Below are 26,269 nucleotides of genomic sequence, written 5' to 3' on the forward strand. Positions count from 1 at the left end.
TACACTAAATACTCTGTTAAATACTGTGCTGCTAAGAACACGGCTAGAGGGGCTCAGTGACCCCCAGGCCACAGAAATATGGGAGAATAACAAAGACTGGTAAGACACCTCAGCCGCTGGGGCTGGGTACTTTTCCAGAAACCCCTGAAACATACAATATTGTTGCTGAGGACTTTGGTTGTCCTGAGATGGGGGATGAAAAGCCCACCTATGATGAGGCTGTGCTTAAAAACCAAAAATCCCACTATAATCCTGTTGTCATAAACAACTGTAGGCCTGACAGCTCCACCCTTCAACATTCATTGTGAAGTATATCCACTATCTCTCCTCTGCACATTTCCAAACCATCTCAATGTGAGCTGTCCGTCTGATGTACCTCTTTCTAATCTTGTCCCTTCTGGTCACTCTGAATTAAAATCCTAACATCTTCAACCAGCCACCTCCAGCTCTTGCTCCTGTCTTTTTGTCAGTGCCACTGTCCCCGAACCATATGCCACAGCGGGTCTCACTACCACGTTGTAAACCTTCTTTTTCACTCTTGCTGCCATCCCTTTGTCACAAATCACTGCTGACACTCGTCTCCACCCACTCCACCCTGCCTGCTCTCTCTTTTTCATCCCTCTTTTGCAGTGTCCATTCCTTTGGCTGGTTGACTCCAAGTATTTAAACTCACTGAGTGAAGTAACAAACTTACTGCCCCCAAAAGACCAATTTTGGAGCCAGAATAAATCTCCAGCTGATGGTGTGTTGAACCATAATAAATCAACGAAACACATTAAAATAAAAAACTGCACAGAAATGTCAACATGAACATTAACCCGGATCATGTGGTTAATGAAACATGTTCAGTTAAATGTCAGGAGTGGGCTTTGTGGATGACTTAATTTTAATATCAGTACCATCAAGAAAGAAACCCAGATCTCCTGTTATTATTTAAAATGACATTTTCTAAATCAGAAGCTAGCCCTGGCAAGGGCATGGCTTAGTGATTCAGAGTTGAGGGCCTCTTACCTTCTCTTTAGCCCGGAGTTCATCAAACATGTCCTGGATCTCCAGTTTCCAGTCCTCCTGCAAGGAGTGGAACGAATCCTGCGGCATCTCTTCCTTCACCTGCTGCTCCAAGGCCATCAGCTGGGCCAGGATGGAACTGAAATTGGGTCTGCGATGGGGGTCCTGGTCCCAGCACTCTGTCACACATACAGGGGATACAGTGAGTCACAGGGATGCAATTAGTGCTACACCAAAGTGACGTGCATATGTGGCTGTCCAGAAGTAATGGACCAATCAGAAATACAGAGCGATTAGAAGCGTTACGGTTGGGGGAAAAGATCAGAGGTTACTTTAACTGACAATAAGAGGACAAATTTACTCATTTCTAGGACAGCTTCACGTCTTTTGAGCATTTTCTTAAAATCAAGGGACCTGAAAGTCCCTCATTCATTAATTTTAATCCTCAGACAAAATGAAAAAAAAAAAAGGAGAATTTCATCATCCAACAGAATGCCGTCACCTGAGATTTAAAGACTTAAAATTAGGTCAGATAACTACATGAGGTGTATATCTATGCACTTATTACATGTAATATTGAACAAGTAACCTGCAAAGCCTCTAATTTTTATTTACACATGTTTCAGGCACTTTGTGTGAGCACAATTTATAGTCAAGCTGATCACTTATTCAAAGTGTCATGCTTAATTAACTTGCTGTGGGGAGTTTTGCATAATTTGCTTCTAAACTTTAGGCATTACAAGAAGATCAAAAACCAATCCGATAATTAATTAATCCTCTGAGGTGGCTACTGGTTGTTTTGTGCACTGATCCTGACTTAGGAAAAAACAAAAAACCGACAAACTGACATCAAGGGAAAGGGAATCCAAGTGTCTACTTTTCTGGACCAGCTGGTAGCTTGACAGCAAGCACCCAGGTGGCATTTCTTCTTACTTTAAAACTAAAAAACAGAAGATAAATGGGCACAAATGTATTGCATAAGATGGCTTCTGCATAAAACGCTTCCTCTCAATGGCCACGTTATTGACAACATGCAGGGATTTGGGGAAATGGAAAAGAACGCGTGCTCGGGACAGCAACCTGATGTCACGCTAAAGTCCTGTCACACCACTGAATCGAACGCCAAAATTTCGTTACATTTCTGCAGGAGTGTACCACCTGACATGAGCTGCGCAAAAGGCTCGGGGCACGTGGAAGGGATGGGCAGGGTGAGCTTGTTGACGGCGACTCCATAGGCGACAGCGAGTCCATCGATCCCTCTGTAGGGTGCCTCTCCTGTTAGCAGCTCCCACAGCAGAACACCATAGCTGGAGGGGAAACAAGCCAGACAACGAGGCATGACACAGTAAGCTCGAGCCAAAATTAGACACAGGATGTTGGAACACTTCATTATGTTTACGCTGCATATACCACTTAGATTTACATTTCTATGTGATATCAACCAAATTACCGTCGCATTTATACAGTAAACAAAACCTCTAGGCTTGTGTGTTAGAAAGAAAATGATTTTGTTTCCCCCCAAGCCGCCATGTGAGAATGTTTGGAAGCTGTTAATGCAAACTACATTTCATTTATTTAACAGTGATAGCGAACAATGATCAAAACAAGAAGAAGAAGATAAAAAACTCACAGCTAGGGTGTAAATGGACTGCTATTTATGTGCAACCCCAACTTCAAAACAGTTGACATGGTGTGTAAAATATAAATATAATACAGAATGGAGTGATTTGCAAATCTCATAAACCAGAAAAGAGAAAATACACTAATTTAAAAAAAAAAAACATAGTTTTTAGGATTTTATTTTGAATTTGATGAGAGTCTCAAAAAAGTTGGGACAGAGCCATGTTTCCCACTGTGCCACATATCCTCTTATTTTAACAACAGTCTGTAAATGCCTGGGAACTGACTAAACCAACTGCTGGACCTTTGGGGGAGGAATGTTGTAATCTTACTCGCAGTGATGACATGAGGAGACCAAACAACTAATGTCACTGTGAGTTTGGAGTCTATTCATGAGGTAAAAGGCAGACTGACAACCTGTTCAGGGGTAACACATTCCTGCCTACGGCCAATTTAGAACCAGCAGTTTATCAAACATGCATCTTTGGACTTCAGAAAGGAGCAAGCAGAGAGAACCCACACAGCAGGCGGGGAACTTTTCACTGCTCTTCTGATGAGTAAATGCGCTGTTCTACAAGTTGAGCTAGACTTACACTAAGTGGGATATGAACATTCAGAAACAGATGAATTGATGGATGTCAATTAGGCATAGACAGCATTAAAGACATTTTAATCTCGTGTACCCAGACAAGCTACTCCCTGCTGCAGCCTGGAGTAGACAGGAAGAGAAGTGAAGGAGGAGCATGTAAACGGTGTTGTGGATAAAGTGGTATAATTGAGCTATTTCGACCAGCGGTGGATAAAATGGACACTTAGAACACACCTTCTGAGAAAACAAAATTATTTAAAGAATAATTGATTAAAATATGTTTCAGTTTCAAGAATTCAATACCAATTCAGTATACAATGACTTGCAAATCAGTGCATTCTGTTTTAATTCACATTTCAGGAAAGAAGGTAAGAAGAAGGTAAGATGATAACTTTCAAATCCGGGTCATCTTTCATTCCAATTCATGCTTTGTACAGCAAAGATTATCTTTTATACCTTCTCTATGACAGCGGTGACAGAGAACCAAGAGGTCTTTGTGCAGTGGAATATTTCTGCTTGATGAAACACGTGCTTACATAGCACTGTGAACTCATGCATGCAAAACTTGTGCAAACACAAGTACACAAAGACACACACACACAGGACTTTTGAGCCCACACAATGGGATCAGCCCTGTGTCCTAAGAAGATGAAGTGTGGCGTAGGACTTGGATCTCCCACACTGTCAATTAGCCCTCGCCCGGACCTGACTGAACACACACTGGAGGCTCACTAAGTGGAGAGAGCAGGCCGCAGCCTTTTTTTATTTAGTTCTTTAATTACAACTTCCACACACTGTGACTATGCAGAAACGCCGCTCGCCAGCTCGCCCCAAAGCGGTCGTCGTCTGCGCATGGTGGCTTTGGAGACGAGCGGCCGTGGACAGATGAGAAAGAATACAAAAACAAAGATTAGCCTTCATTTCTTCAGAGCGGGGCTGCCTGCCGGGCTGCCTGTTTGCTCGTTTCACCGGTTTCCAGATTCTGCAGTGAAATTTCACTTTGTGTGGGTTTGCAGTTGATGGACAAAGGCTATGGAAACTAAGAGGATGTGAACGTGTGACAAAAAACTCTTAATAAAAGACATGTCGTAAATATGGCTGTCCTTGTTTGATCCCTTTAAGGATGGAGAAAAAGGCTTTCTGCCTGCTGAGCTGGTTTCATATAGGATCGGTATGTAAAAGTCCACATCTATAGGATTACAATTAAACCACAGCACATTAGAGTTATCATGCTTTTTTTTTTTTCACATTCTTTTATAGTTTTATCTGTTGCTCAGTGAAAACATCCCTGCTGCCTTATTCCAAATGCAAATTCATGTACTGTGCACTTCAATCACAAATCCCCTCTCAACAAATCACACAGTTGTTTAAGGCATTATTATAAAACCACAAGCCATAATCAAGGGACTCTGTGTAGATGTGGCCAGACACACACACACACACACAAAGCTATTCCCAGATAAAGGGCTGCGGTTAGGTCGGGTGTGTGGCCTCCTTCTCCGTCTATACTGGAGACAATGGGACAGTGTGCAGCACACATGTCCCACAACAAAGCACAGAGCAGCTTTTTGAAGAGACGCCATCACATGGTCGTGGCAGCCTTGCTGCAATCCATCACTCTGTCCCTCCATCTCTTCATCACAGAGTCTCCCACTATCACTTCTCTGTTCTTTCACCCTCTAATTCTAACCCATCACTTTGTCCTTTGGACGACAAGTCTACATACACACAAAGCTTCAAAAGACCAATTTCAAATTCTTCAACAATACCAATGCGAACAAAAAACACGTACGTATATGAGCTCCTTCAGTAAAGTCACCTTGCCGATGATTCAACTGCTAACAATTTTAAGGATTTTGAGATATCTAAAGTCTCCTTGTACCTCCCTTTCCTTTTCCCAGTAAATTTCTTGCTGAAGCTTGCTTGAAGATTCATTAGCTAAGCTTGGCATGAAGGCTGTAAAAGCGGAAACGGCTAGCCTGGAACAATGCCAATTAATTAACAATAAGCTTTAGCCATGGTGGTGGGTGGACGTTATAAACTTTCCACAAAGCAAGGCTGGGCGCTTCCCTATCCTGTTCTCCTTTATTGCTAAGGTAAGCTAATAGCCTTCAGGCCTTCCTTTATATATACATATATATGAGTGAGAGTGGTTTCCCCTAGACTGGGTGGTTTGGGAGGATGGGTGTTACTCTTCACCTTTAGTTTTAGACAAAACAACACTTGTCAAGAAGCTTTTCTTGCACTTTAAGTTGGCCAACAAGTTGTGGGAGTCATCAACTCCAGTAACATCAACCTCTCCTCAGCTACTCCCTTCCCTGATGTGCTGCTCCCTGCCCTCTCACTGTTTCGCACAGGGAAACTAGAGAAACAAGCCTGACCATGAATAATTGCAAAATGCAGAAGAGACTGTGACACTGTATGAAAAAGGTGAACTTTTTTTTAGTAAATAAATCACTTTTTAATTTTTTGTTTTGTGTGAGTAGGCTGGATCCAGGAGGCAATGGCAGCAGACAATCTTTTGTTAATTTAATGTCTGCAAGAAAGGAAAGAATCATATTTGCTCAAATGTAAAACTATTCTTGTAAGGTGTTGAGAATTACATCATCTCTTTACCCAGGCCACAACAGTCTTTTAATAACAAACCGTTTATGAGGACACACATTCGCAGACTTACCTCCAGACATCACTGCCTTTGGAGAACGTGGAGGACTTGATGACTTCCGGGGCCATCCAGGCATAGGTGCCAGCGGTGCTCATCTTTGTGGTCTTGTGCCATTCTCTTGCCAGGCCAAAGTCTGTAATCTTCAACGTCAATCCCTCCATACATTCATTTTCTATGGGCTCAGCCAGAAGAACTTCAGGAAGATGATGTAGATGGTAGGTAGAAAGGAAAGGTTGGGGGGGAGACAAATTAATAAAAATGTTTAATATGCAAGTCAAGAAATGTGTTTTGGTTAAAACACATTTGGTTAAAATAAACGTCACACTAAACTGAGCAATGTCTTCAGTACACACATTCACACATTCTCAGTTTCTTTTTCACTTCCTCTTCCTCTTATTTTAGGCCTCTAAAATTCAAGTTGACAAACATAATTTGCTTCAATTTGACTAATCGATGGAACTACATAAACCTCTGCCTAGTTAAACTGGCAGTGGTAGGTGATTGGCAGCGTATACAATATGGTTCAGTTAGCACGTCAAGCTGACCTGTGCACGATTGGGAGCTGGGCCAGACTCTGTCTCCACCCTCAGCTGAACTGAGCTGTGCTGTCAGTGAACTGGCTCAACATGTTGGTCACATGAGGAAATATATAGAGGAAGCACCATTTCTAAAACAAATGTGTTCGGTGACTCCAATAAAGAAGTATTTTTTTTAGGAGCTATTATGATATCCAAATTAAAAGTCTTCAAGCCTTTGTGTTTTTAACCCCTCCCCCCCCCCCCTTTACATTTTTTAACCTCAAACTAGCCTGTTAGCAAAATCACCACCTCAATAACTATTATCAAATTTAGCCAGCTAGCTCCTGTTAGCTAAATGAGCAGCAATTATATACTATATAAACTGTTTTAATAACAGTTAATAATATACACTTTACACAATATCAAACCTCTTTAACTGTTAAACCTCAGGCAACTACTAAATGGGTTATCACACAGCCAAATACGTTAAAAATACAAAATTGTTCTGTATAACCAGCTAACGTTAGCTACAGCCACTTCACTTTGATACTTAACTAATAAAAATGTTACCTATAGAAAGAATTATTGGCTTATTTTATATTTACTGCATTTTATGCAGCTTCTTATTGCCAAATTCAGAATGACTTACATTTTCTAAAATCACTCACTATTTACTGTATAGAGGGCCTGGATGCATGGTTAATATTGCGATACCCTGTTAGAACCACTTATCTCTGTTGGATATTGTATCCCACAGAGACTTCTGAAAAGAATAATTTATAAATGAGCAAGGCCTTAATAGTTGCAATAAAATGTATTTTCAATTCAATTCAAACACCCATTTCTTTTATGCTGGTGCTTTTGCCTGATGTGGATCAGTTTTAAAAGGTGCAGAAAGGAATGATAAAAAATATCTCCTTCAGCCTATTAGATGAAGGGCGGCATTTAAAAATGCCATTGCAAGATATTTATTTGCATAAACTCAACCGTTAAAGAAAAAAGAAACGTCTTTCATCTTGCTGCCCTTCCACACAGAAGGGCATCACAAGAGCTCACAACGTGTACCCATCTCAACTGCACAAACAAAAAAATATTACTGCAATATTGCAAGTAAACCTTATTCCTGTATTCTGTTTTCATTAGTGACACTCATGTTTCCAGCCTCTTATCTGGCGCCTGCAGACCGCCATCTGACTGCAGAGCTACAAGTATGTTCAAAGCAAGCAGAACCCACAGCTATAAGTCTAAACAGCTCTTTAAAAGATGTAATCTTATGTTTTTCCTTACTGGCTACATATAGCATTACAGTGTTCATATTAAAGAGAGCCAAATTAGATTATTGAACGTTTTAGAATTTAAATGATACTCAAGAGACATAGGACCTGTTCCGATATTTCGTGCTTTAAAAATATGATCTTTTTTTCCCATTTCAGACAGATAAACAGATTTCCCTGACATGTATCGTGTGTAGTTATTTATTTACTCGTTTATGCTGTGCCCAACTCTGGTCAGATGATTGCTGTGTTTCCAAACACGAGTGCAACCAACAGGGAAGTGGCAGCGTGCCCTCTACTAGGAAAATTGAGCAACATTAATGCTCATAATTTAAGCATTTTACTTTTTTAATTTTTGCTTATCAGCCGTTGCAAATGGTGATACTGATAGTTCGGCAAAAAGCTAATAGCAGCCGATAATACCAGACTGTCAGTAATGTTGGCCCGCTGATAAATCGCTCAGGCTCTATTAAAAAATATCTTATCTTTGATTTGGTCAGTTGTAATTTGGTACAAGAGAGGAAGCTTCCAGTGGGTTCCTGTTTTTGTCCTCTCAAGTAAATAAGGTAATACACTTTCCTGTCAATCCTACATTGATTTATTTAATATAAGGCGGCACTACTGTTCCTTATGGTATTTATCATAGTTCTGTTCATATAGCCTGTTTATATTGCGTCTACATACATACATATCGGCTGACATATCAAAGGTTCCGGGCGATGTGGGGAATTTTTATACATGGGCTTTAGGTGTTTTCATAATGATGCTAAGGTGTAAGGTTAAAATATAAAATACTTAATTATTATTAGAAAATGGTAAAATGTATATGCTTATTTATTAAAGTGTGTGTTGTATATAGATGGTGGAATTGAGGTAAACTAAGGTAAACAGGTAAACTTGCCTGTGAGTAAATAATGGTTTAGTCCTATCATAGCTGAGAGTATTTAAGGCTGCCATTTGTCATTAGACACTGATTTGTGCTGCTGCTTGAAGGCAGCACAAATCAGTGCACAAAATATAACTCCGTGGCATTAATTATCCACGGAGTTATATTATATGTGGACAAATAAACACCTCTGCCTCAGCCTTCATCTCCAGCCGCAAAAGGCCACTTTGTTACAATCAGTATTTGTACAGAACCTAAAAACAACCATTTCACTAGGCTCTAATTTTTAAAGCCTAAAATGTCCAGTGAATTGCTTCAATGACATGCTGTTTGCTAAATTATCTGAAACTTTGGCTTTCTTTAATATGAACATAATGTAATGGTCTAAAGGTCTTTTAGTTCTCTGTTTCACATAAGTTCTTGTTTACTTTAGATTTATGCACACCTGCCAATGTTGGTGGAAAACTGTCCTTATTGTTAATGCCTGTGTGCTTATAATGACTAGTGTATGTGTGCATATATCTTCAGTATTGTCAGCATGAGGATATTATATTTTCTACATGCATGAATCTGAGGTATATTTACGCTTTAGGCAGGGAAGAAGGTGCTCAATCATAAAAAAAGCGACTCTATTAAATGTGTGGCAGGTTCTAACTGTGCATTCGAATGCAATATATGCAGTATAATTGCATGGAGTATAACTAAAATAAAATTTTAAACACTCAGTAACGCACAGCTTTTGACCTACACATTACCAGAACTCTGCATACTGGGATTGTATGAAACTCTAAGCAAAGTATAAAATGCAATAAGTTCTATATTTTGTTAACCAGTCAGTGTCAGGAAATCTTGCAGCACTGAAAGCCTCGCCAGGCAGGTTTCTATGAAAGCAGAATATAAAGCTGAGGATTTCTGTCGCTGCAGTGTGACTCTGTATCACATGTCTCAGTGAGATCGGCAGCCGTGCCTCTCTTCCCCTTTGCTGGCAGAGTGGGCATCGCTTAGGGCAAGGCTGGCTGTCAAACTCAGGGAGGAGAAGCAGCAAAGAATTTCACTTATTATAGGGAAGTAAGACTCCAACTATTTGCAGTCACTTTCCGACTCTCTAGGCTCGGCTCTCTTTCCCTTTTTTTCCCCGCTCGACTTCACTGAAAAATCTATTTTCTCCTCCCTCTGTTTTCTTTATCCACAAATATATGAATTTTTATCATTTTCCAGATATATAACCGACTCTCGCCCTCCCTCTCTCCGTCTCTTTTGTTCAGACATCCTGTGCTGCGCCTCGTAGCCCAGAGGCAGCAAGTTTGACGTCACAAAGGAATGCATCACAAGAGGTTGTGTTGTCTGCTCTGTGTGTGAGAACACTGAAGGGAATAGGAGACACGGTTCTTTCATAATGTACTTGCATGACAAATTGTGCTCCCTGGTCATAGAGACACCATCCACAGCCGTGCATATTATTTTGTCCATTCTGTCTGTAAGATGATGGTAGGTGCAAAGCGAGACGATAAGTTGAGGCTTTTACTTCATATTCTCAGCAGCGTGTTTTTTATTCTTATAGACCGAAAGATTTTTAAATGGGGGGGGGGGGGCTTTAAAAGCATGTCGACCACCAATTTTTTGCTTCGTTATTGACTTCTGCCTCACAAAGAAGACCCAAACAATGAAGTAGCAAAAGAAGCCAACAGCCAAAACAAAGAAAGCCTCTACTGCTGCACATTTACCCTTTCTGCAGAAAATCAATTTCTGTCCATTCTTTGCCTGAGTCACTGTTTCTGTCAATTCCACAGGTCACAGGGAGGGAGGGAGGGAGGGAGGGGGGGGGGGGGGGGGGGGGCTGGTATTTACTGCAACAGGCCCTGATCCCTTGCTCCACTTCTTTTGTCCGACTGCTGGTCAGCGTCTAGTGAAAACAAGCCCTGGTCAGTCACCCCCATTTCCACCAGGATGCTCGATCTCTGTGCCATGACCCTACTTCCGGGAAGTGATGTTGATATCTGTCTATTAGCCTGCTCTAACAAGGATCTGCCTTTTTTTGAAGGGGGGAAAAAAGTTCCCACCGACTGCTGCTTATTGCTATTTTAGTAAACAGAGGTTAAGAGGGGTCACATGGCTGCAGACACAGAGTGAGACAGAGCAGTGGGAAGTGTTGGCGCTGTGAGGGAGCGAGCAGAGGTGTCACACAGAGAGAGAGAGAGTAGCTGACTGTTGATTGTTATCATATGATAGAGGAACATGGGGCACAGCTATAAGTGGCTGGGCTAGAAAGCGGAGCTATAGATAACTGTGTAAACACACAAACACTACATTTGCAAAACCATGCACACACAGGCACTTAACACACATTTGCCACATTTGTTTTTTAGCAATATTCCCAGATGCACACAAGCATCCAAGTATGAGAAAAATGTATACACACACTCACACACACAATTAAAAGGAAGGCATGAAAACACACCACTGAACTAGTTCACACAAACAAACAGAGTAAATCCCACGGGTGCATGGGTGCGCTACGACAGGTGGACCAATCAGCCCTTGACATGACACCAGTCCTCATAGTTGGTGGTCACAGGAATGAAGTCATTTATCCAATGGAAATGAAGGGGAAATGAGATCTATGCAACAGATCATTTATTAATAACTTTTGATGACAAGTAAAGAAATTTTTAAGAATATTCATGCGTCCACAGTTTATGAATTTGCTGTCTCACTCTGTGTCACATTCACTTGAAATCACGTAGGAGCAGGTTAGCAGTAATGTTAAGACTTTTATTTGTATAAAGTAAACTATAAATTTCATTCTAGATTAATAAGTGTCACCATTTATTAAATATTGTGCAGTAGGGAGAGAAGAAGGCCAAGGAGTAGTCATTTCCAAAGTCTGCATGTATGTTGCAGCTGCACGGACGATATGTGAAACTTCTAGACTTTTATTTAGAAAACATCCCATCGATTATGTGATGTTAATAGGTCTGAGTACAGAGGCATTCTGTAGGGGGGGGGGGAAGGCCAAGTAGGCATGAATCCATCACACACCTGCAGAGATTTACTGCAAAAGCCAACAGGGCCATAAATAAATAAATAAATAAATAAATATTAAATAAGTAATTAAGTAAAAAAACACACATACCAGAGCAGAGGTCATAGACAGTTTCATAACACACACAATAAACAAACAAAACCTATGCACATAAATGTGCTTGCACTTACAGCTATAACCTACCTATACTCAAACTCAGACGTGCACACATGCAACCACACAGACAAACAAACACACGAAACAAAGTCTCAGCACATGTACACATGACATTCTTCTTCCACTTCCTGATCTGAGGCAGAGTGCATTCACAGTTTAGCTCCTGTTCGGCCATCCTCCTCTGACCACCACCGTCACACTGACGGCAAATGGCATGCTAGTCAGCTGCTTACTGGACACCATGTGGCTAAACTCTGTGTCCAAATCAGCCACTGACCCACATAATACTAATTGTGCTGCTGATATCTTCAAAACTTTGTGAAGCAATAAATTAATTAAAAAAGAAAGTCTACAAATAAATTGTATTGAACTAAAATCATAACATGGAGGGATACGGGAGTGCTTTTATCTACCTCCCCTGTTGTCTCCCATATTAATCACATTTTAAGTAGGTGTGTGAACCAAAGAGGTAAAAAGAGCTGGAAATCCGGCTCTCCTTCAAAGGATAACGGCAAGTATCACGACTAGATCGGTCTTGCCCAGTCAGTGTCTTCCTGATTGAGAGGCACGAAACCAACAATGTCACCACAAAAACACCATGACTGTTCTCCATGGCAACGGCACTCTGTTTAGCATTGTTTGTTGTTCAGAAACAAGAGTGTGTCAGTTGCAGACATGACTCCTACCAGCGGTGGCCTAGATATGATAGTGGCTGTGGGAGTGAGTCAACTCTGCAACAGAATCCCAGAGTCATGGCTTTTTTTCAGGGGTCTTTCCAGCACTGATTAAACATGTGCTTACCTGACTGATAAAGGCAGCGGTGCCTCATGGACAAATATGGGCTATTATACATTCCCCACATTCTTCACATGGCATTTAAGAAGCAAAGCTTCTTGTTCTGCTCACATTTACTGACATTACCCCAGATACACTGGCAAATACCAATGGGAAAGGGTCTCTTAATATGCTGTCACAGATTAACCATTAAGCCTATCAAAAAACATGTTGCTTTGACTTTTTGTTGTAGTCCAGTTTTCAGTAGAGATGCACTAGTTGCAGTTTTCTTGGCCAGTAAATTGACAGCGTATACAAACAAACATCTATTTTTATTCAATGCAGCAATATTATTTCAGAATTGTTTTTAAAAAAGGTATTAAACTTGATAATTTTACCCAAACTGCAGCAAGGTATAGTATCTTTTTTCATTGAAAGGACTGGAAATAGAGTGCTACTGGACTCTATTACTTTATTACAAAGTTGGTGCAAAGCCTGCTTGCACCAACTTTTACTGGGCATATTTTATCGTATAGAACAAAAGCAGGTGCAACAGATTTATATAACAAAAGAAATGTTGGTCAATTTATATCATTTTGATGGACATTTATAACTTCACTGGAAAAAAAGGTCACCAAGCCTTTTCTCTTTTTTCTTGTTTTCACTCATCTCCATAATTTTCCTCCTCCCTGTTTTGATCCCTTGCTCATACCGAGGCTGCGGTTTGTGGTTGGCTAAATAAACTTGTCTACCATAGCCATATGAAGCAGGATGTGTTATGAAATTTACTTTATGTTTTTCATTGACAGTATTGTTTCATTTAGTTCTTTTTTAAATTTTTATTTTTACATTCTGCCTTTGACAAAACAGGATATTATTAGTTATCCTTTATGGATCAAGTGTTTCAAAAACTACTATGAACGGAGAATATTAGATCCACCACAGCTGTTAATGCAAACTGTATTATGCGACGTTTGAAAAAAGGAAGTTTAATAGGCATAGAAAAATTAGCTAAAGCGGACTTAAACAGTCACTGGCAGGTACTGACATACAAAAAGCAAAGTCTGGCTTAGGCTCACGCCCTCCTCAAGGACACTGAACATACAGTGCATGCAGCGACAAAGGCTGTAAACTTTCACATCCAAAAGTCTGCCTCTTCACTCTGCACCTCACTTAATTATCTTCTTCCCTATAATTCCAAACTGGAGCTACATCTCCATCTCTCACCACTTGTTTCTATGTATGGTATGATTCCTCGCCCCTGTTAGTTTCTGCTAGGGTTGGACTGATAATTATCCGAGGATACTAAGCCGGCATTGACTGAAAGCTCACGCTATACTTGGTGTGCATTTTTTAAAAGGAGAAAATATTTTGGAGAAGAAAAAAGAATAATAATCTGGACAAAACACTAAACAACTAATTCTTTTCAACAAAAAGGTCAAATGAAAGAGTGCATAGTATCGCTCCATGGCCAAAATTATCTGTGCTGGTCTTTAAATGCCGACATCGGGTCGACCTCTGTGCTCTCTCTACCTTCCTCCCTCTCCCTCCTCCCTGCCCTGCAACCCGTAGGCGAGGGGAGAATTCCGGCAGGGTGGGGGCTTTCCCCAGGAAGAACGGGAGCTTTGTCCCCTGAGGGACGAGGCCATAGCCTGACAGACAGTTTGGCAAGCTCTGACCAGGCAGCGAGCAAAGGAGAGAGAGAGAGGGAGAGAGATCGGGTACAATCATAGTGCAGAAGATGTCAACTCACGGCGAAACTGGCGCTCACGCCACTGGAGTTTCGCCTTAGCTCAGGGGTGCATTCAAAGTTGCTCGCTGAGCGCAAGAGTTAAGCAACGTCAGCAGTTAAAAACAATAGGCCACAACTAACCAATGTGTGCGATTAGAAGATTCTGCTCTCAGTCTGAGGCGGCACATCTTCCTTATTTGATATGCGTAAAGATAAAGTTGTGATTGATGTGCACTTTTGGTTCACCCACTGCACCACAGGGCTGTCATTAGTAAAACCTGAAATCCCTGATCAGAATGCACTCATACTATCACTCTGCATGGCGCCTTAAAACATCACTCATTTCCTGTAAGACGCAAATCATGCTCAGCTGCAGAGAAATATTATATATAGTCATGATTAGTTTGACAACTTAACTGCTGTCAGAGTCTTGGTGGGGAGGATGATGTTTGCAGCAGTTTGGGGAAAATCAACCCTCGCGATCTCGTCCAAGTAAGTTGGAAGATAATGTTGGTGAACCTGTTGGCTTGCAACGTTTGCCCTGTTAGACTTGTTTTATAGGGAGAGTCTTAATAGATAGATGCAAACCCTGAGAGCAGGGTGATGTAACTTCTCAGAGAGAGGCAGCCATCTCCCCTTTAGCATGTTTCTGTTTTTACTACAGGCCATGAGAAGGAGTCAGCCAGTTAGTTAGCTTAATTTGTAGTTTCATATCTAAACTGAAACTTATCCCTGTTTTACATCTGAATTTATAAACCTTTTAACGTTTCTATTCATTGAAATTACAGAAATAAATTGTCAAAACAAAAATATCACTGCTAGCTAAAATCTTTAAATAAATATAACTTGCATTCATGAAAACTGGGTAAAAACTTATCTTTAAAAGATTAAATTTTAAATTCACTAAGCCTAAATAACGTAGAAGTTGGGTTTTTCTGGCTCACAATGGGCTATTAAGGGGGAAGACTAGGTATCTATCGATGCACAGTAGAAGCAGTAGCACTACCAGAAATCTATCTGCAGCTACTTTATGTTCCAAGTACTTTGTGACAAATAACTGAGCAATATACAATTATTATTATACCCATTACACCATCTTGGACTGCAGTTTCTGTTCTACAGTCCAGCCTCTGTGAACCTGGTGTAGCTCCGCTTGCTGTAGCTTCTGGAAGTGGACCTAAAGCATTCAAAAGATGGACTACTGTCAGCAGCTCCAGCCCAAGATGGTAAAGTGTGAGTACACCCAACAGCAGGAGGAGATCCTCTGCAAAAGGTCTGGGGGTAGCTAGATAGCGGCAACTGAACTTTCTAAATAAGGGCAAATAAATCCTACTAAATTGACTGCGAATGGTACCAGTCTGTCAGACAAATAAAGAAAATGCTAAAATAAGTAAACAGATATAGTCAGGAAGCTGTTAATATACTTAGCCCAACAGAGTAGAGCTGATGTGCTGAAAACAAAACCGATCAACAAAACAGTGTTATGCTTGAGTAAATGAAACCCCCATTAACAAGTCTGCTTTATGCTTTTCTAACAAATGCTGGTAATGTTCCACTGGCTCTGGCTAGACCTGTCTGGGAGGCACCAAAATGCATCTATGCAAAAAAATAACCCTAAAAGAACTTCTGAGACAAACTGCTATTAATTATTAAAATGACTTGGGTACAGAAAACACACACACACACACACACACACACACACACACACACACACACACACACACACTTACACACTTTTCTGGGGGGTAAAGAACGAAGAACATAAAGAACAAAATCTTTCCTGGCTTCTTAAGCATGTCTTTAAGCACATAAGCTAGAAGCTAATCATCATGAGAGTTTCAGTCTGAAACACACCCTCCAAAACACATACAAGGGAGTATTCTGTTTCTGGGCATCCACATTAACGCTGATGAGGGGGGTTTATAAATGATTCCCTGTGCCAGGTAACCGCCTGTGAGTGCCTGAAAGCAGTGACTTATTAACAAGCATCCAGAGGTCCAGGGTGTTGAAATTTAACCTACATTACAGCCATTTCCTCAGAAGCTTAAATAAGGGGTTGTTACGAGGTTGACCCCAGAGGTTTTCGGGTCAATGTAGGTAGTGGTGGGGGAAAGGAATTATACTGGTGGTAAATTTGATTGATGAAACACAGCCAGCTAAAAAATATATATATTATGTGGATTCTACAGTATAGATATGCATATCTATAAAGCCCCTTTTTAAAAATATTTAATAATTTAAGGACTTTTTGTTTTCATTTACAGCACATGACCAATCGGAGACAGTAAACATGTCCATTGCCAAAGTATTTTCCAAGCCACAAACTGCCATTAAAGAACTACATTTAAACTGAATTCAAAACCCAAATGTAAAGATTTCGTTTAAGGGAACTAAAAGTTCTTTTAGTAGTTTAGTTGTTGAACTTTTTTCCTACCAACTATATTTTGACGGCTAGTTTAATCTCCTTTTAATATTTTAAGTATAAACTGTTGAAATTGTAGTTGTTTAAGGGAACTTTAGTTCCCTTAAACAACTTTAAGGGACAACTTTAGTTCCCTTGGCAGTGTTTAAGGGAACTTTAATTCCCTTAAACACTGGCAAAGATTAGGCAGATTAGTCAGACATGAAAAAAATAACTATGAGACAATGAGCTATATAAAATGGCACCAGCAGAGTTGACACCTGCAACAATAAGAGCTATGGCGTAGTGCTGTTCATCCCAACTTCCTGTTTTGTGGATAGGGATAGTATAGCGCAGCTAAAAACTCCAAAATTAAAGCAAGCTAGGTAATTTTAGAGCTTTTGCAAAGATTGGCGGTCAGATGACTGAGACTGTTGGGCTGAAGTGTTGAAGGCTCAAATGTTTTCAGAAGTTAACCCAGTGTTCCTGCCAAGTCCAGTGACCTGGTGTATTACAATACTGGTAACAAATTCTTCAGTGCCTTAGTCACTGACCATTAGGAAAGGGTTAAATAGCCTCAAAGTTATATGATGATATGAATTTGCAACAATATTTCTCATGATATAATAATCTGAAGTGTGACTCAACATTGTAGTGCATAGTAGTATATCAAGCATCACAGTATAAGTCAATGGTAAGCACAAAGTAGTCTAGGCAGTTTTTTCCTGGAAATATTAAGTAACTGTTTTCACACTTTACCAATAACTGAAGTAACCTTGTAACAGCTCATCGGATGCTAACACAGAGCTCTCAGACATTCCTGGGCTTGACTTGTTTTTGCACACATTAAAGGGATGATATTTTATATCTTGTAAAAATGGTACTAAACAGGCCTTCTGATCACAGGAACAGGGAGTGCTCTGTATAGTGCCTCACAACAGCACTACAGCAGACTGATACTGCTATACTAATTGAGTGCAATGTTGAATTCCATCATGCTGGTCAAAGACAACATAGGTAACGGTATTTTAAGTGGAAACCCTGCAACTAATAAGAATTGTTTAGAACTGCAAGCCTAGATTAAAAAAAGCAAACAACATTTATGTATTATTATAAATTTAATGTTTCAATTCCTCAATTTCTTTTATCATATAAACATGTTTTAACCCATGTATTTGGTTTCTCTTCCACAAACATATCTTATGATCTGTGAGGTGAGAAAGAGGACAAGCTGAAACTATATTTCAGACTGGAGAAGGGGAAAAAACAACAGATTTCAGTCTGGCTGAGTGCTGGAAACCTCTCTACTTCCTGTGTGTTCTGACCTTCCAGTATCTGCTTTTATTTTCTTTCTGTTTTTTCCTCCTCCTCCCCTGTAGTTCTGTTGTTTGGCCCCCCACACTCATCCTGCTCGGACTACACACATAGAGACATAATTCTGCAGTTTTCATGACTAAGCGTGGGCGTTTAGTCATTGTGTGGGTCTGTCTCGCTTTGCACCTACAGTACATAGTGCATAATGCATGTGAATACAGAGGTTATATGGTGCAGATATATACAGTAACAACTAAATACGAAATGCCGAAACAATGCACCGAGCAGCATTTTAATTGAGACACCTAAAACTATCTGCATACTAATTTCATATGCTACCATTCAAACCACCACACTGACTGTATACAAATCATAACCTGAATATTCTGACTGCAGCTATTTATGTGCACAAAATTTATACTTAAAATACTAAAAGGAGATTAAACTAGGAGTCAAAATACTTAGTAAAAAGGTTTTAATGGCAGTTAAAACTGAAGGGCTAAGAAGAACAAAAGAAGGCATACTTAATATCTAATAACTCACACAGAACACTTAATTTTAAGAGGTAATTGAAATAGAACTCGGGATGTGGTTATCTTAGCTTAGCATAATTCTACGTCCGTCAAAGTAACAATAAGATATTAGTGGAAGCCAGCAGTGCTAGTACTTTGCTTTTGTCAAAACAAGGCTAGCTGTTTTAATCCATTTCCAGTGTGTATGCTAAGCTAGTCTAATCAGCTCCTGACTTGAGGCCTTTCTCACTCACCATGTGTTAACAGATCTCTCTGCACTGAATCATACTTGTTATTAATCTCTGGCTCACTTCCACAGCATGTCTTTTATCATGTCTTCCTTTTCTCTCCCCAACCGGTCACAGCAGATGGCCGCCCCTCACTGAGCCTGGTTCTGCCGGAGGTTTCTTCCTGTTAAAGGGAGTTTTTCCTTCCCACTGTCACTAAAGTGCTTGTTCACAGGGGGTCATATGATTGTTGGGTTTTTCTCTGTATGTATTATTGTAGGGTCTACCTTACAATATAAAGTACCTTGAGGCAACTGTGGTTGTGATTTGGTGTTGTATAAATAAATACATTGAAATAAATTTAAATTGAAGTTAATGGATAGAATGGACATTGATAAAAATCTTCTCTTGTTACATAAAAGGCTCAATGCTCCCCAAATAATAAGAGCCTACTTGTGGTGGTTGTTTTGAGCTGCAGATGGGCCATATCTTCCTGACCCATCAGAACAGAATAGCACCTTAAGTCTTTCAAAATATTTTTCAATATTTATTTGGATGTACCATCAAAGTTAAGGAATCAAAGTTACAGTTATCTACTTTTACAGGAAATTAGCAGTAACTAATTGTTCAAACCCTAACATATGCTTTGTGAGATTATGTGACCAGATATGTATCAGAGACTGACAGCACAGTGTTAAGAACTGAGACATCTAAGATAATGTGACTGAATCACTTTTGGTACAGTTTCATTAGCTGTCAGCGCTAACCATCTGTGAACTCACAATTGACTCTATTCAAAAATTTGACAATTTCTAGCACGCAACTGCAGTCTACAGATTTCTACAGAGTGCCATGTCACATTCTCATATAGTCTATCTGGTGTGTGTGGAGGGAAAAAGAAAAAAAGAGCAGACAAGTGGTTGTTTTAAACAGTAAAGAAAATAGAAAATGTATAAGTGGCAGTGTGTTGTTTTTATGTTGCGGCCCACATATGGTAAACAGTGGCCTGGTCGTCAGATATATTTAGGAGTCCGTTAATATACCTGGGCGCCCTGCCCAAGTAAAGTCTGAGTCTGGGAAACACTGTGCCTCAACATGGCATGAATTTATTTTGAATCTCATCCGGAGGACAAACAAATGGTCAAAATTCAACCTGGAAATGATCAGTTTCTGGGAGCTTTGATCTAAAAAATATTAATATTTCCTCTAGCTTGAAAAAAGAATTCAGCTCAAGTCTGTCCACACATGTATGAGTCTCCAGATCCAATCTGCTCTTCATTATAAGCATCACTGGATTGAGCAAGGCTGTTATTTCCAACAACAGCACAGGAAAACAAAGCAGTCAGGTAGCTGCCTAAACTGCACATCGGGTTAGCCCAGCAAACTCCCCTCTGCCTTATCGCCCACTGACACACACTCTGAGCCAGCAGCAACACAGCTGAGCTCTACCCCTGGTGACCCCCGCGCCGTTCCCAGTCAGGACACCCCAGGCGTCCCTCGGATATGCCAGTCAGCAATTGGCACTGAAGAGGCAGCCACGTTTATGGATCCTTCAAAACGAGGCACTTTCTGCTCACTTCTGAGGTTACTCTGTCTGCTGAATAAAAACAGTTAGCATGTGCTAAATTTTCTCTTCTTGGTAAGGCAGTTAAGAAGGTTGAATGCTAGACTCTGCAAGTAATTAAGTGAAGTTTAAAAACAGACACTGTGCAACTTACTTCACACTATATATGTTAATACTGAAATATACTGAAACTAAGCTGATGTGACAGCTTTGCTAAGCATCACAGATAACACACACACACACACACACATTTCTCTTTTTTACTTTTAGTTGATTAAGGTTCATTGCCGTTTCTATGCATTTCCCAGAGACTTTGAGAAATGAGATTTATTCTTTTCCCCTGTGTTTTTATACATATACATAAAACGCTATAAATCAAATCACTATTTCTGTCAAGCTTAAGGGTTCTTTTTTTATTCCAGAGATAAACAGGCAATAAACACATTCTGTACATATCCTCAGTACAAATTCAATAAACCTTCAAATGTAAACAAAGAAGAACACAAACAAAACTGAAGTATTCACTGAAATGTGCTCCGCTTATGCTCCAAGGGAGGGAAAAAAGAAAGAAAGCACAAGAAGTGTCATACTGCTTTAATAAAGTGTGCAGTAGGCTCATACATGGATCAGATTTGCAAATTCACCACGGATCCCGTTTCAATTGTCTTTCTACTCTCCATGCAGAGGCAGGAAAAAACAACTAGGAAAAACAGATGTGGCCAATGAGGGTCAATTATAATAATCAGCTACTTAAGTCCAAAATATTTGGCTGTGGTTACTGGTATCCTTACTTGTCATAGTATTAAAGGTAACTGTGTGACCTTTTTGACTGACATTTGTACTGACACAGGGCATTCTGGGTATGTAGGTAGCGTTTGGCTAGGCCTTCCTAAGAAGTGTACCTGTCCATGATGTTTGTGCTTCAGTACTGCTGAGAGAAGTTCTAGTATTTTATTAGTCTGTGAATTAGTGCGTATCAGCAGGTGGATAATCTGGATATGAAGAATCCAGGTTTTGGATGCAGGTTGTTAACTGAGCTTGTACACATCATTTTATAATACTTGGTGCCCCAGTCACGTATGTAAATACGGTCGTTTCTGGCTCCAAAAAACCAACATGGTACCAATCAAAGAACTAACATCAAAAGGTACAGTCGGCCATTTTTGAGTTTGTTGGAACGTCTTCCAACAAATTGATGCATTTTTCTAAACTGAGAATAGTAGTGGGTGCTACTTTTCAAAGCTAACATGTTGCAACGCCATCTTGAATACAGTGGCCAAGATGGACATCACCATTCTACCTAATCGCATTTCATGTGTGTAGCTAAAGACCAAACTCATAAGTAGTATGCCAAAAGCAGAGGAGAAGAGAATTCACAGGCATCTACCTGTTGTGTCTGCAATGGCAAAAACAGCAGAAAACTTTGGGATATCCTCAACAACTCACCTCAGTATCATTGTCATCAAACAGAAGTGCGTTTCAATGGTTCAATGATTCATCAGGCCTGGATACCTGGCACAGCTGAGGTAAACGGCAGACTGACAGCCAACGCTCGCTACAGATGAATGGTGGCCAGAGTTTTTTGTCCTACAGTGGTCATCCTAGCTAGGATCATGCACTTGGAACTGAAGGGATTTTTTTTTTTTTTTTTTTTTTAAACCCTGATGTCTAGCAGTGAGATTTTACATAATTCGACTTTAAGACTTTAAAGTGAGAAATCTAGACAAAATAAGATAAATGTCTCAGTCTTTTCCTGTGACAAAGTCAATTCATCTGATAGTGTCAGAAATTTTTCTTAGCTTTCTCCATCATCTTTTTCTCACTAGACCGTAAAACACAAACAACACCTCTGTAAATAACATGCGGTAAATATGTGGTAAACACTCTACTGCACTCTCACACATCCAAAAGAAGCCAGTCCCAGTCTGCTTCCCTGCCCGACCAATCAGAAAATCTAAAAAATCTAAAGTCATACCACTGCCACACCGGAGTGTACCGAGGGAAGCATCAAATTATAGCATGCTACCAACACCAACATCACTGAGTAACTAGTTTGTGCAACGTTAGCAATACATGGTGGAGATTTGGAATTTAATAAATTATTGATTTTACTGAACAGCAGGTTAAAATTAAATCTAGCGACAGGCCACCACTAAAGGTTGAAAAAAAATTGTAGAGGCTTGGTACCATCACGTTGGACACTGAACATTTGATCTGGTTTTAAATACTAAGGAAGACTGAACACTAGCAAGTAATGTAAAACCGGTACGACGTACATTACAGGTATTTAAGGTACCTAGAAGTGAAAGTGAAATTTCAAACAAGTCCTGATTGTGTTCGACATAAATGCTTCTTTTTTAATGAGAGAGCGTGCTGTGTGTCAGTAAACTAGGGCATGGGTTAGATACAGGCATGTGCATGTGCTGCATGATTCGGTATGACACAGCTTTGTGTGAAATTTAATCTAATTTAATTTTAAAAAATGTGTGATGTAACGAAGAAGATATATTTGGTCTTCTCTACGTGTAATTTTAAGACGTGGTAATATTTGAACATGAGGAGGACTGTAAGACTGTAAAACATGTAAATGTATCTGCAATTTTGCAAGTGACAAAGTATTTTTGGAAAACAGGATGCTGGTACCACTTGTGATCTGCATGCAAGTAGCGTGCATCAAGTGCTTTAGTGAAACGGGCAACAGCTCAGAAACAGGCTCTTAGGAGCTCCAGCATCTTTCTGAGAGGATTGCCAAACATGAAAGCAGCAGGAATCACCTGGAAAAAGCACAAAATTTAGGCTCACTTGGCAGCGAAATTATAGTGAGATTGCTCTGCATTTCAAACAGGGAACTGAGCAGCTAAAGGAGGCAAGACAAGGGGAGCAGGTAGGTGCTCAATGGGATTATCAGCCTAAATTAAAACTGTGTGAAACTGTCCTGCCGTTTTTTCCCCATTGAACATGTAGCCTGTGGAAGCACGTCTCTGTTCACACATGCCCTACACCATGTGTGGCTCAGCTCAGCTGTGTGTAGTCAAGCAGTGATGTAGAGTGTAAAATGAAAAGGGAATTTGTGCAACAATTTAAGTAACATTTATGACAGATCAACATTAAGTCAAGCTGCTACTAATTACTGATTTCAACAGAAGACAACATAAATGTTTCTGCACCCACAGGAAACCCACCGAGGCACAGCAAGGACATGCCAGTGTCACACAGAGAGGCTGCAAAGTGACAGTGCAAACCACTGCACCTCAGATTCCTCTGTGGTTTCACCAAGAGTCGAAGATTCAAAAGTATTCACTTATCTGTAGTACAGGGGTTGGCACTTAAACCAGGGCAGGGCCTTGCTTTGTGGAGCTGGGTGTGTATATGCACTCCTGCATCTCTTTTGCAGGAAACTCTCACTAAAGAGATTCCTAAACTACTGACTTTTACATCGCTGTTAAATAACATTAAATAAAACTTTACACTACTAATGTGTTATATGGTGGATTTGTAGTCAAAAGATGTCAATCACATTTAAGCATAATTATCTGAAGATCCACTAGCTAAGAGACCGCTTATAGTCTGTCAAAACTAGATTCTGAAAAATGCATTTAACATTTTTACATTACGTTGCAAAACTTGTTCAGACCGACGTCAAGAAGGGACTTCCCCATTGAAATTAGTCTGTAGAAATATAACACTGATTAACAGTTTCCTCTGCCTCAGGTTTGTTATTGGACAGTGAGAACTGTGCATACATGAGCTGTCTCAGTTTCTTGAGTCATAAACAATGTTACTGAAGCCTTGCACACAGATTGCACTGAATGTGTGCAGGCACGTTCCTGTCTTTGCCTCTAACATTAATCTAATTTGATAAGCAAAAGCCCTGATGTGTTAAAGTGTCACATGGCAAGATGTTACTTTTTTCTCAAGACCACATTTTCCCTTCTTCTACAGCTTGCCTTGGCAGTCCTAAAATTGCTCCATTAGGAGGCTATTATGCTTTATCAAGGGATAGGTTTCAAGCTCTGTTTGCTCTGACTGACAGGTTTGCTGGAAGTAGCTTGCTCGTTCCACCTACTGCTCCACTCTGCCGCTGTCCTTGACACAAATTAGGATTGTCTGGCACTCACTACAGCCAAGAGGGCATCTGTGACTATAGTCTCGTGAGCTGAAGTCAACAAGAAATTAAATAGCTCCACGAAATTAGTATAAATTCTTCCCACATTCCCAATAGTGAAGTGACGAGCATGCATTTAGCTAATAAAATATTTGACCGGCAAGCTTTTCTTTTCTTTTCTTTTTCTTTTTTAAAAACAAAAACACAGGTGCATGTTTGGACTTTATCGCGTGCTCTCATTCCCTCCTCTAAAAATTATCTGCACCATCAGGAAAGCAGACTAAAAAGTCTAAATGGCCCTCATAAGCCCTGCAGCCACAAAGAGGAACGGTGATGTGTAAATGCAGTGCCAACAGGAGTGCATTTCACTACATGCATATAAACGAGATACACCCAGCCACCCACCCACGCGCGCACACACAGAGGATGTTTTGAGTGTGCTGCAGTGTGGGCACCGGGGGCCCTGAATGATAAACATGCTGGTAGAGGACATGTATCAGATGTTTGTCCACTTGTGGAAAAAAAAACATGTTGATCAAAGATCCAACTGTGGCTTCTTCCTGAAAACGGGGACTGTGAGTTCTAGCACAGCAAATGCTTAGCTTGACACTTTCCTCACCGACTCAACTAAAGGCTCTGCAGTTTGATGGTGCGTGGTGACTCTTTGGTATATCAGTCCACGGGTGACACTTTGAATGAGCTTCTTGAAAGCCAACAGAGATTGAGTTTTACTGTAGATGAAGAAAATATGTTGTTGCTTTGATATTTTAATCACAGAAATGTTGAATCGAATTAATATTTTTCATAGAAACGGAAAAAAAGGTTCTATGTGCAGTGTAAAGGATGTCACTCGTAATGATGAGCCCACACCCACACATTTTCGGTTAGCCATCATCCACTCTGTTCCACAAGGGTGTAGTCGTGTGGTGCCATGTTAACACTCATAACATGGTTAAGGTCCGTCTGCTGTCTCTTCTTGATTTGGTTATTATAAATACTGATAAATCAGGAAATAGCCAATATTATCCCATAATATCAACCTGCCAATAACTCGATGGGGCTCTAACTCAACCGTCTAGTAAAAAAGAAAACATGCAATAAAAGCTGCAGTGATATGGGAGGCATTGCCAACAGGGAAATAAACCCTGAAGTAAACCTTATCCAAACGGATAATCTGATAAACTGAGACTTAAATGGGACAAAAGTGTCATCCGCTGTACCGAGAATTGCAAAAATTACAAAACCCTGACACACTCAAGAATTAAGATATTTTTGCAGGGTTTTTTCTTCCTTTTTTCAAGAGAAACGGGGAGCAGGAGAGCTAATTGTACTGTTTCCCAAAGACAAACGGTAAAAAAACGAAAGTACTACTGCTTCCCAGGTGCAAATGCATGAATTTTATTTAGTCATCACCCTGTTTTCCTCTGGAAAAAAAAGGTTGTTGACAAAAGTTACTGGTCAACAAAATTAACACCTCTGACTGTTTTCTTACCAGTGGTTTTATAACGGGACAGGTTGCAGTAATGTATCATTAATTAAGTTGTTGGCGGCTAAATAGGCAGGCGTTTTTCAAGACAAAGCTTAGAGAAGAATGAATAGAGGTCTTAAATTTCTCCTATTCTGTGTTCACATGTACAGGCTGGCAGCCGGGAAACAACAAACACAAACATAAACTTATGGTTCTAATTAGACATCATGTTAGCAGTGGAACTGCGGAATAAGGAACCCACCATTTAGCAGCTAAAACGACAAATCCTGGCATTAACTAAGTTATTAAGCTGCTTAATGTGCGACTAAGTGACCGATCCAAGCCGCAAGCTGATGTTTTTGGTAGCTTAAGCAGACAATGAAGGTGTGAGACAGAGACACGTGCTTGTTTGT

The 26,269-nt window shown here is 40.2% G+C and overlaps 1 protein-coding gene across 2 annotated transcripts in view; it reads right to left on the bottom strand.

Annotated features, from left to right (window-relative positions):
* The window catches only part of LOC134624988 (mitogen-activated protein kinase kinase kinase 11), a 53,263-nt gene that overhangs the window by 22,620 nt on the left and 4,374 nt on the right, over positions 1 to 26,269 (bottom strand). For both annotated transcript variants that reach the window (XR_010093676.1, XM_063470263.1), the window contains exons 2-4: positions 5,895 to 6,075; positions 2,167 to 2,315; positions 1,012 to 1,187 (exon numbers count right to left, since the gene is read on the bottom strand). Coding sequence is in view for 1 of the 2 variants with exons in the window: in XM_063470263.1 (XP_063326333.1) it covers positions 1,012 to 1,187; positions 2,167 to 2,315; positions 5,895 to 6,075 (506 nt within the window). In the remaining variant the exon portion in view is untranslated. The remainder of the gene's footprint in view (positions 1 to 1,011; positions 1,188 to 2,166; positions 2,316 to 5,894; positions 6,076 to 26,269) is intronic.

Source organism: Pelmatolapia mariae, linkage group LG3_W, assembly GCF_036321145.2.
Source record: "Pelmatolapia mariae isolate MD_Pm_ZW linkage group LG3_W, Pm_UMD_F_2, whole genome shotgun sequence".
In the NCBI taxonomy this organism is placed as follows: Eukaryota; Metazoa; Chordata; class Actinopteri; order Cichliformes; family Cichlidae; genus Pelmatolapia; species Pelmatolapia mariae.